General features: G+C 53.5%; 1 protein-coding gene and 2 pseudogenes across 1 annotated transcript; 2 read left to right on the top strand and 1 right to left on the bottom strand.

Moving 5' to 3' along the window:
• Positions 1 to 2,574: 2,574 nt before the first annotated feature.
• Positions 2,575 to 4,429, top strand: LOC146431063 (protocadherin gamma-A7-like). The gene is made up of 4 exons (XM_085074159.1): positions 2,575 to 2,675; positions 2,829 to 3,220; positions 3,416 to 4,331; positions 4,375 to 4,429. Exons 1-4 carry the CDS (start codon positions 2,575 to 2,577, stop codon positions 4,427 to 4,429), a joined length of 1,464 nt encoding a protein of 487 aa, XP_084930285.1.
• Positions 4,430 to 4,493: 64 nt separating this feature from the next.
• Positions 4,494 to 5,538, bottom strand: LOC146431062 (uncharacterized; annotated as a pseudogene).
• A 1,924-nt stretch (positions 5,539 to 7,462) lies between these two features.
• On the top strand, positions 7,463 to 11,356 carry LOC146431061 (protocadherin gamma-B5 pseudogene; annotated as a pseudogene).
• Positions 11,357 to 11,506: the final 150 nt, after the last annotated feature.

Genomic DNA, 11,506 nt, shown 5'->3' with positions numbered 1-11,506 from the left:
CTGTGTTTGAGCATTATCTTTCCTATTCTGCTTAAGCACTGCCATCCTGTGTATAACTTAGTTCTTGAATAAGTTCTTGATGTCTGTTATGCACAGAATATTAAGAAAGACTCATGCAGTGTTGTGCTGAAGTTATAAAGTTTAACATTGTAAACTTTGATACTCCGGAGTGTAAAACTGAAATAAAGGGAACATTTGAATGCCTTGTGTTGAGAAAGTCTTTGTATTTTCCTTTAGCCCAGGTAGTGGGTGAGTGGGTGCATTTCTCCTGTTTCAAGATGCAGCTGATACAGCATTCCAGAAAATTGGGGGGACAATGGAATTTCCATCAGGCCTCTATAGTCCTTTTGAGCACTGACCTTCTGGATGAGATGGAGCCCAGTAATATGCAGGTCAGAGAAGCTGGCTCTTGCCCTAACAGAGGCTCTGGGTGTGCATATGGCTCTGCAAAACTGTGATATAGGGGAGTGGTCTTCTCAAATCTTCTGACAGCTGCATCTACAGATGGCAAATGCAAGGTGTTTGTAACATTAAAGGTGTAGGAATTTCAGGAAAAAAAATGACACAAAAAGAGGATGCATGTTCCCTTGGGAAGTGTTTTATGGGAGGGCCTCGGGGTGGGAATGTGGTGAGTAAAAACTGCTACCAGGGAGACGCTTTGCTGCTAGGAAATGTGGAGAACAACAGCAGGACTACTTCTGCAAGGCCCAGATGAACAGGTAAGTCCTGGCAAGGGAATCATGTCGTGATGCTGACCAGAAGACTGATGGACATCGAGAATGAAGTAATCCATACACCAGTTAATCTTGGAGGGCACAGTTCTCTGCTGTGCTGTGTTCTGCTCCACAAATAATTTGGTGGAAATCTAGGTTCATCTCATTGTAACCGAGGAACCTGCAGGCAGGTCCCCCTAGTCACTGGTGAGCAAGCCACCTGCAAGCAAGAAGTCTGCATGCAAATTTATTTTACTGGAACTCTAAAAACTATGAATAAAACTGCCTTACTGCATAAAAGTCCTGTAATGACTCTCTTGACTGAGTGAAACAGGGGCATTCTTCTTTTCCTATGACCAGGATCTGCTGGGCATTCTGTGTGTGGCTGGATTCCCGTGTGAAGTTACTTTTACTAAATGTTCTCCTCATCTAAAGGGATGTAGGATTACCTGTGCTGATTTCTTCCACTAGTGTGTGTCATAAAAGAGAGTTGGTGTGTCTCTCTTACTGATATCTCTAGGGACCATCACTGTCTGTTGTTAAACTTCTGGGATTTGGGTCATTCCATCTTGAGTCCTTAAGTGTCCGATGCAGTTCATAAACAGATGGCTTATTAAGGCTCTTACCCTATGAGAGGGGGAGCCAATTTCCTGTCTTAAAGGGCCTGAACACACTGCTGAGCTCTCCCAAGAAGCTCACTGGAGGTGCCCTTCAGTAAGGATTAAGTCCCTAGTCCAGTCCTCCTCAGCAGAGGATATGCTTTTTTGGACCTGTTGGTCATCAACACATATGAGCTAATCAGAGATGTCAAGATTTGAGGCAGCCTGGGCTGTCATGATCATGCACTGGTCAAGTTGACATTCCTGAGGGATATGGATCAGGCAAAGAACACAATCAGGACCCTGAATTTTAGAAAAGCAGACTTGCAGCTACTAAAGGATTTAGTCAATGGGACCCCTCAGGGGAAAAGTGCCCTGAGGGAATGGAACAGACTTGGCAGACCTTTAGGGATGCTTTCTATACAGTGCATGACCTCTTGAAGCCGAGTGTGGGAAATCAGGAAAAGAAGGGAACAGACCAGCATGGCTACGGGAAAACTTGCTGGTCAAACTAAGCAGCAAGAAAAAATCCACAGCAGTGAGAGCAGGGACAGGTGTCCTGGAAAGATTCAGGGATCTGGTGGTGCAGGGATAGGGTCAGGTTGACCAAGGCATGGCTGGAGCTGAACTCTACAAGGAATGCAAAGAATACTAAGAAGGGGTTCTTCAGGTAAGTCAGACTGGAGAAGAAGTTAAAGAAACTCCTGTACATCTCCTGATGAACACAAGTGACAAACTGATAGAAACAGACAATGAGAAGGCTGAGTTACTTAGCCATACCTTTGCCTCAGTCATCACTGACAAGGTCACTTCCCACACCTACCAAGGTGGATGGAGCTCAAGGCAGGGACTGGAGGGGGGAAATCCCTCCTACTGTAAGTGAAGATCAGGTTCCAGACCACCTGAGGCGCCTGAATATAGAAAAGCCAGTTGCTGGCTTTTGCTGTTGCATGGGGTTTGGAAGTCTAAGGTTGCTTATGGCATTCCAATATGAAGATACATTGGCAGAAAAGGTGAGGGAGGAAAAAACGTCATTCAACCATGACTGCTGCAAAAACTGGGCAATTAGTGGGGGAAATTGTGCTTTTGAATTAATGAAATATAATTAGTAATACTTCTGCTTGTTAAGAAAACTTTATATCTATATTGTGCCACCATTATGAAAACATTTTCCTGGGAGGAGCACAGGACAAGGACAAACAAGGACAGCACAAGGACACCTCTGTCTTCTTGTTGGTCTTGATCAGCTTCTCAAAGAAGAGATGGGCTGGATAAAAGCTGAGGCAGGAGGTCCCCGCTACACGGGGCCCGATGTCACCGTAGCGCTGTGCTGTCCCCGAGAGCTGCCCGTGGTCAAGACAGGGTAGGTAGCACTCGGCAGTGCTCGGTGGCTGCAGTGCTGGGAGGAGGCTGCGGGCGCCGCTGTTGACCGAGAGGAGCGAGACGGAGATCGGAGCGCCGCAGCCCCGCCCGCTGCGGGCAGGATCGCTTGCCCGCTCCCTCTCTGATTCGGCAGACGCCGGATTGTGATCGTCCCCGCCGTGCGGATCGGTGCTGCAGCGAGGCGGAGGGGCTGGCGGCAGCTGCCGGGAGCGGTGAGCCCGGGAAGGAACGGGAACAGAAGCGGGAGCCGGAGAGGGCTCCAGGTCGGCAGTAGGAACTGCCCGCAGTGTTGCGGTGGCGGCGGTGCTGCGGCGGAGATGTGCGCGGCGGGGAGGCGCTGGGGCCGGCGGCAGCGAGCTCTGCTCTGGGCCGTCCTGCTGGCGGCGTGGGAGGTGGCGTGGGGACAGCTGCGCTACTCGGTGCCCGAGGAGATGCCCAAGGGCTCGTTCGTGGGTGACGTGGCCAAGGACCTGGGGCTGCAGCTGCCGGCGCTCAAAGACCGCGACGCCCGCGTTTTTGACACAGGTAGGGCACAGTACTTTTTTTTAGACTTGCAGAATGGCCACTTAACTATGATGGAGCAGGTGGACAGAGAGGAGATATGCGCAGCTGTTGCTAAATGTGTTTTAAACTTTGAAATTCTTGTAAATCGTCCAATGAACATTTACAAAGGAGAGGTAGAAATACTGGATATTAACGATAATTCTCCCAGTTTCCCAGAAAGAAGTAGCGTCTTAGAAATCAGCGAGTATACTGCACCAGGGACACGCTTCCCGCTAGAAAGAGCTCATGATCCCGACATAGGACTGAACTCTTTACAAAATTATGAATGTAGTAAGAGCAGCTATTTCACCTTGGACGTGAAAAATGGAGACGACGGTGTGAAATATCCGGAATTAATACTGGTGAAATCTTTGGATCGAGAACAGCAGACTGCTCATAGTTTGATCCTGACAGCCACAGACAACGGGAGTCCGGTGAAATCGGGATCGACAACAATCCAAATAATTGTGTTAGACGGAAACGACAATGCTCCAGAATTTACTCAGTCGGTGTATAAGGTGACTGTGAGAGAAGACGTGGCTGTGGGAAGTCGGGTGTTACAGGTAACAGCGACTGACAAAGACGAGGGGCGAAACGCAGAGGTAAAATACTCGTTCTTTAAAATCCCTGAGAAATTCGACAAGATTTTTAAGCTTAATCCGGAAAGTGGAGAAATTGAGATATCTGAGAACTTGAATTTCGAAGAACACGAGTTTTATGAATTGGTTGTGCAAGCTCGGGATGCGGGTGGACTCTCTTCCCACAGTAAGGTACTCATCAAGGTCATTGATGTAAACAACTACATTCCCGAGATTGTCATTATGTCTGTGTTCAGTCCTGTTCCAGAAGATACACCGCTGGGAACTGTAATAGCAATTTTCAGTGTCCAAGACAGGGATTCTGGAGAGAACGGAGAGGTGCAGTGCAGCATCAGCGAAAGCTACCCTTTCCGCCTTGAGAAAACATACGACAATTACTACCGTGTGGTGACTTCAGAGCTACTGGACCGAGAGCAGGTGTCGGAGTACAACGTGACGGTGCGGGCCGCCGACGGCGGGTCGCCGCCGCTGCAGAGCAGCGCCGTGCTGTCACTGCGGGTGCTGGACGTGAACGACAACGCGCCGGTGTTCGCGCAGGAGAGCTACAGCGCGCGTGTGGCGGAGAACAACGCGGCGGGCGCGCTGGTGCTGACGGTGCTTGCGACGGACGCGGACTGGGGGCAGAACGCGCGCGTGCGCTACCGGCTGTGGGAGGGGCGGGTGCGGGGCGCGCCGCTGTCGTCGTACGTGTCGGTGCAGGCGGAGACGGGCGCGCTGTACGCGCTGCGCTCGTTCGACTACGAGGAGGTGCGCGAGCTGGAGCTGTGGGTGCGTGCGGAGGACGGCGGCGCGCCGGCGCTGAGCAGCAACGTGTCGGTGCGGCTGCTGATCGTGGACGAGAACGACAACGCGCCGCAGGTGCTGTACCCGCCGCCGCCTCCGCCGGCGCGGGCGGGGTCGGTGTCGGGCGCGGCGTGGTCGGGCGTGGAGCTGGCGCCGCGCTCGTCGGAGCCCGGCGCGCTGGTGGCCAAGGTGGTGGCGGTGGACGCGGACGCGGGTCAGAACGCGTGGCTGTCGTACGAGCTGGCCAAGGCGACGGAGCCGGGGCTGTTCCGCGTGGGGCTGCACAGCGGCGAGGTGCGCACGGCGCGCTTCCCGCTGGCCCGCGACGCGGCGCGCCAGAGCCTGGTGGTGGTGGTGAAGGACCACGGGCGGCCGGCGCTGTCGGCCACGGCCACGCTCACCGTGGTGCTGGCCGAGAGCGTGGCCGAGCTGCTGGCCGAGCTGGGCAGCGCGGCCGAGGCGGCGGCGCCGGGCGAGCCGGCCGGCAGCCTGACGCGCTGGCTCGTGCTGGCCGTGGCCGCCGTCTCGTGCCTCTTCCTGGCCTTCCTGCTGCTGCTGCTGGCGCTGCGCCTGCGCCGCTGGCGTCGCCAGCAGCTGCTGGCTGCCAGCAGCGGCGCCTTGCGCGGCGTGCCGGTCTCGCACTTCGTGGGCATCGACGGCGTGCGCGCCTTCCTGCAGTCCTACTCGCACGAGGTGTCGCTCACGGCCGACTCGCGCAAGAGCCAGCTGCGCTTCTCGGGCGCCAGCAGCTGTGACACCCTGCCGGTCCGACCACCAAATGACGCTTCGGGTGATCTTGTCCCTTCAGAAGATCAAGTTGCCGAAAGTGGTGGACAAGTTGCCTTTCAGGTACGTCAATTTTTTAACTTTATTTTGTGGAGGCCGTGTTTAGGGTTCTCAGGATAACAGCAGACATTCCACAGTCTCAAACCACATTTTAAGATGATTGACAGCTTGTGAATGTCACTTCCTGAACCTGTGCTAAGTCTACTTTGTGTGTTTTACGTGTCATGTTCTTTACGGCCTGGCAGAGCTCATTTTATCTACCTTTCCCTAAGGCTGGAAGTCTCTGTTGCATGTGCAACTTCACAAGAGAATCTCATTCTCTTGGTCTTTTTCTGACCCTTATTGGAAATCGTTAAAATACTTGCTTTTACCCGGTCCCTAGCATTTCATTGTAATCTCCTCTGTCAGATCTCAAATTCCGGTAGAGTTCGGGGATTTTGTAGCTTGAAAGATGATACCTTTGAAGTCCCATGTTTCTTCGAAATCCACTTTCTACAAGTGAATTAATTAATCCCACTTAAGGGCACTCAAAGTTCTACGAAGAAGTTCGTATTAAATGGGGAAGAATACCTCTGACCGAGTTTTTCTCCCACTTTAGGGCTTCGTGATTCGATACAAATGTAGTTGTCGATTACTGTACAGGCATAGTCCTCGAAATAAAACATATTTACTTGAAGAGAGATGAAAAAATATTTAAATGCAAAGTACTCTTCATCGCTATTTATAATGTAACTAATTTTGGAATGTGAGTTAATTTTGAAAACATTGATTCGTACAGTGTTTTGGTGTGTGAAGATGCATGAAAATGTGTGTCTGTGTTGCTACGGGCAATTCTGACCATACAGGAGGCAGTAAATTGATTGTGACGTGTTTCAGCAGAGTTCCCCTGTCCCCATGTAAACAACCACATCCATCTCTCGACATCATGTGGAGATGCTCACAGTCTTGCGTGGCTTCTGAAAAATTACAAATTCAAATCCACATCTTGTTCTGACAGGTTATTAACTTGTTACTGTAAGTTGTGTGTAGGTGCAGCCGGAGGGAAAGGCATTAGCCTTCGCTGGATGAACTGCACCAGTTAGCAGGAAAACATATTTCCTAACGAGATGTTACTGCGAAGGGGAGGATATCTCGACATTGGCATCTCAGAGACCGAGGACTGGTGTATGTGCCAGAGCAACTTCACTGGGTAGCTAGTGCGGAGTTTTCTAATCTTTCCTTGTCTTCTGCATGAGGAGCTGGGATGATACAGCCTTCCTTCAGGATTTTTAGTTGCTATTTTTTTGTTTGTGGGTTTGGGGCTTTTTTGTTTAACGTAGGATAGACGAGGTTTTTATTAAAAGGTAAGATTAAACGACTTTTCGCAAGGAATCTGTTTACTTTTGTTTGTTCAAACAACCATAACCGCCGTCGACATTTCCCAGGAAATGTTCTTTAACGCCCGAGACCAGCTACGGTTTAGGATATTAAAAGTGTGGCTTGTGGGAAACATAGACAAAAGAAGTTCGGGGTTGGGTTGCATGGAGACTGATAAGATAACGCTGAGCTTTGAATGTCCAAAGAGGTGGGATCAGGTCTGGTGTGACCGCTGTGGTCTTCTCAGGAGGCGAGACAGACAGCGGGGACACCGAGTGCTCCACCCAAGAGATCAGTAAGATCTCAGTGGGCCAAAGACCAAAGTACTTCACCATATCCTTCAAGCCACGGAGGAGGATCTGTCCGGCAGGAGACTCGCAAGTGTAAGCAATTCAGACAACGGGAATTCGTAGATGCATGGTTTCAGTACTTATAGAGGTTTTCTGTTTCTCGCTACTGGCAACAGCTGTATTTCCCAATCCTTCCCAATTCAAGGGAGTGCAGAGCAGGACCTTCAAGCTGTTCTTTCTCTTGGACACTGCGGTTCTCAGGCACGGACTCAGGGTGTCAGTGTTGGCCAAGGAGGAGAAGCTGCTCAGCCGTCGGCTCCTCCCCGGCGCCCGCGTAGCTCTGCTCCGCATTGAGCAGAACAGAAAGAAAATCAGGAACCGCTCGACTCAGACAGTCCTCCTATCGGCATCAGGGATTTAATATATTTTCTTCTCTCGGATACTGGTTCAGCTGTTCGGAAAGCCTAATTTTAAATTGTTCACAGAATACCCTTCAGGAAAGCTGGGAATGGAGGTCAGAGCCGCAGCACAGGGCTGGGCAGGCGGCGGGCGGGTTGCGCTGCTGGCAGCGGTACTGCTGTGCCTGTGCTGGCGGGCGGCGGCGGAGCGGGTCCGCTACTCCATCGCCGAGGAGCTGGGCAGAGGCTCGCTCGTGGGGCCGCTGGCGCGGGACCTGGGGCTCAGCGCCGACGAGCTGCCGGCGCGCAAGCTGCGGCTGAGCGAGGAGAAGCAATACTTCACGGTGAATGAGGAAAACGGGAACCTGTACGTGAATGAGAGGCTGGACCGGGAGGAGATGTGCGGTGAGTCAGCATCCTGTTCCATCAGCTTCGAGGCGCTGGTGCAGAACCCGCTGAACATTTTCCACATCGATGTGGCCATCGAGGATGTGAACGACAATTCCCCAGTTTTCAGCAAGGCTGCTCTGGATATCGAGATAGGTGAATGGACTCTTCCCGGGGCTCGTTTTCCCCTGGAGACAGCTCAAGACGCAGACGTGGGCAGCAACTCGCTGCTGACTTACCAGCTCACCAGCAATCCATCCTTCTCTCTGGCCGTAAAGGAGAGGCCCGACGGAAGCAAGCAGCCGGAATTAGTGCTGGAGAAAGCATTAGATCGGGAGAAGCAGAGCTCTTTTGAGTTGGTGCTAACGGCACTGGACGGTGGGGACCCCGTGCGGTCAGGGACTGTCCAGATTTGGGTCAACGTGACAGACGCAAATGACAACCCGCCCGTGTTCAGCAAAAGTATCTACGAGGCGCGAATGGCGGAGAATCTGCCAGCGGGGTCGCTGGTGCTGCGGGTGAGGGCCACGGATGCAGATGCGGACACCAATGGGAGAGTCTCCTATTCCTTTGGCAGCGTCCCGGACGGAGTTCGCGGGTTGTTCACGGTCGACAGCGAAAGCGGTGAGATCAGGACTGCGGGTCCCCTCGATTTTGAGGAAAAGAGTAAATACATCTTCGGCCTGGAGGCGAGGGATGGCGGTGGGCTGACCGCTCATTGCCAGATGCAAATAGACATCACGGACGAAAATGACAACGCGCCCGAAATCACGGTGCTATTGCTGTCGAGCCCCGTGCCCGAGGACTCACCGGTCGGCACTGTGGTGGCCCTGCTGAAAGTGCGGGACAGAGACTCCGGGGAGAACGGTCAGGTGTCGTGCGAGCTGTCGGGAGAGGCGCCGCTGTCGATCGTGGCGTCGTCGGGCGGCTCGTACAAGGTGGTGACGGCGAGCGCGCTGGACCGCGAGCAGGCGTCCGAGCAGCGCGTGACGGTGGTGGCGCGGGACCGGGGCAGGCCGGCGCTGTCGAGCCGCACGGAGCTGGTGCTGGAGGTGTCGGACGTGAACGACAACGCGCCGGTGTTCGAGGAGGAGGCGTACAGCGCCTACGTGTGGGAGAACAACGCGGCGGGCGCGCTGGTGCTGCGCGTGCAGGCGCGGGACGCGGACGCGGGCGCCAACGGGCGCGTGAGCTACTGGCTGGCGGGCGGCAGCGCGGGCGCGGCGGGCGCGGCGCCGCTCGTGTCGGTGGAGGCGCGGAGCGGCGCGCTGTACGCGCAGCGCTCGTTCGACTACGAGCAGTGCCGCGAGTTCTTGGTGGCCGTGCGGGCGCAGGACGGCGGCGCGCCGGCGCGCAGCTCCACGGCCACGGTGCGCGTCTTCGTGCTCGACCGCAACGACAACGCGCCGCGGGTGCTCTGGCCGGCGGCGCCGGGCCCGGGAGAGGCTCCGGGAGCGGCCCCGACGCCTTTCGAGGTGGTTCCGCGTTCAGCCGAGGCCGGGTACCTGGTGGCGAAGGTGGTGGCGGTGGACGCGGACGCGGGGCGCAACGCGTGGCTGTCGTACGAGCTGGTGCAGGCGTCGGAGCCGGCGCTGTTCCGCGTGGGGCTGCACAGCGGCGAGGTGCGCACGGCGCGCGCCGTGTCCGAGAGGGACGCGGCCAAGCAGCGCGTGGTGGCCGTGGTGAAGGACCACGGGCAGCCGGCGCTGTCGGCCACGGCCACGCTGCACGTGGTGCTGGCCGAGAGCTTGCAGGAGGCGCTGCCGGAGCTGAGCGAGCGGGCGGCGGGCGCCGAGGCGCCGGCGGCCGAGCTGCAGTTCTACCTGGTGCTGGCGCTGGCGCTGCTCTCGGCGCTCTTCCTGCTCAGCGTGGCGCTGGCCGTGCTGGCGCGGCTGCGCCGGGCCGGGCCGCCCGCCGTGCTGCGCTGCCTGGGCGCGCAGCGCTTCTCGGTGGCCGGCGCCGCCTTCCCGGCCGACTTCTGCGAGGGCACCTTGCCCTACTCCTACAACCTGTGCGTGGCGGCGCCGGCGCGCGCCGTGCCCGAGGCCGCTTGGCCGCCGCCGCCGCCGGTGCCCATCCTGTCGGCGGAGGAGCTTCTGGGTGGGGATTGCTGCGAGAAGCCGAACCCGAGCAGCACCGCAGTCGCGGGAGAGCCGCCTGCCATTACCGACGCACCGCAGGTCTGTAAATCCGCATGTTGCCCTTTTTTACTTGAGCGTTTCCGAATCGTTCCCTTTTCACTCTTATTTTTCCTGCATGATATGGATGAGGTGTTCTGCTATCTGCCTGCGCAACGGGATGAGAATTTTGGTCACTCCTTCCTCTACGAGAACGCATTTACTGGCAGCAGCACTTGGTTTTTTGGTGGTAAGAGTTTCATTTTCAAAAGAAATTTGTTGGCTAGAGCCCTTACGTTGCGTTACATTGTAATGGTATTAACAGTGAAGGCGAGACTCTAATCCACAGAAGGGGATTTTCTGAATCTGTATGACGGATTTGGAAAAAAAATTACTGACACTTGGTTTTGGGCATTTTTCCTTTTTTATCAATTTGTCCCGATGTAATGTGTTTGGATGGTGGTGGATGGCAGGACACAAATCCTTGCATTAATTCTTCTTTTTCAGTATTATGCTTTTAAAGGCAACACGAGAGTGTGATTACATGAATTTAGAATGGCAGGTAATCCACCACTTCTTAAAGACTAGAGTGTCGCCAGCTCTGTGGGAAATGCTGCTACTGAAATGGTAAAACTAGTGGGAGAGGTTAGCTATTTTTAACAGTGGTTTTCCACCCTGCGTGGTACTTTAATATTTTTCACTTTCCTGATCTTTCTTTCATTCACAAATGAAGGTGTAGAATGGGCTCAAGAAAAGAAAAAAAAATTGAGCTAGTTTTCTTCTTATGTGCGTTTTGCAGAAAGAGAGGATACCTTGTGCTTATTTATATTGTCCTCGCGTTTTTGGTTGGTTTGTTTGTTTTCCAATAGTTGTTAGGTCGGTTTTTACAATGATAGACCAGTGAGATCCGGAAAACTTTTATCAAATGTGAAAGAGATCCTCCAAATGGCAGTTTGAATACTTAAATCAAGTTCATTTATACATTTAACCATGGTCCCCATCGTTTAGGGTGTGCAGCTCTTCCCTTCTCCCACTGTTCTACAGTATTTTGTTGAAAATATGTCATGCCAACGTGAACAAGAAACCATTTGAATAATACTCTACTAACCAGCTTCAATTCCTTACATTTTGGGTTTTGAGAAAATGAAAGCCATTACTTGTGGCTACAGAATTACTTATTTAAATGTAAATGTGTATTAACTTGAATTATTCTGGCCAGGTTCACTGCAGATACTTCCTGATTCCGGGTTAGTTGTAGTACTGTCAGCAAAGAGTGCTCCAGTGGCCTACAGTCTGAAATCGGGGGATGGGAGGTGATGATCTTTGAGTAGCCAGGGGTTCTCCTCCTGTCCTCTGTTCCCGTGAATAGGGAGACATCCCAGAGCACCTGGCAGGTGCCTGAGTAATCAAACTTCACCGAAGTAGTAAGCGACTGTGTTACACCCCACCTTCTTTCACCTTTCAATGCCTCTTCTTAGTCAGTTGTGGTGCAGTAGTTAATTTAGACTGCCTTCTGTATGGACTGAAAAATTTAAAGCGAAGTTCCTGCCGC

This window comes from Lichenostomus cassidix, chromosome 13 (genome assembly GCF_008360975.1).
Source record: "Lichenostomus cassidix isolate B80296 chromosome 13, HeHo_3.0, whole genome shotgun sequence".
Taxonomy (NCBI): domain Eukaryota; kingdom Metazoa; phylum Chordata; class Aves; order Passeriformes; family Meliphagidae; genus Lichenostomus; species Lichenostomus cassidix.
Note: the sequence above shows the minus strand (reverse complement) of the source record. Positions and strands in the feature narration are given on the sequence as shown.

Bases quoted from the DNA above. Each gene is read 5' to 3' on its own strand.
- LOC146431063 (XM_085074159.1), top strand. From the start codon at position 2,575: ATGGGCTGGATAAAAGCTGAGGCAGGAGGTCCCCGCTACACGGGGCCC. The intron at 3,221-3,415 runs GTAGGGCACAGT...CCAGTTTCCCAG, and splicing joins CGCCCGCGTTTTTGACACAG to AAAGAAGTAGCGTCTTAGAA. The intron at 4,332-4,374 runs GCGGGTGCTGGA...GTGTTCGCGCAG, and splicing joins AGCAGCGCCGTGCTGTCACT to GAGAGCTACAGCGCGCGTGT.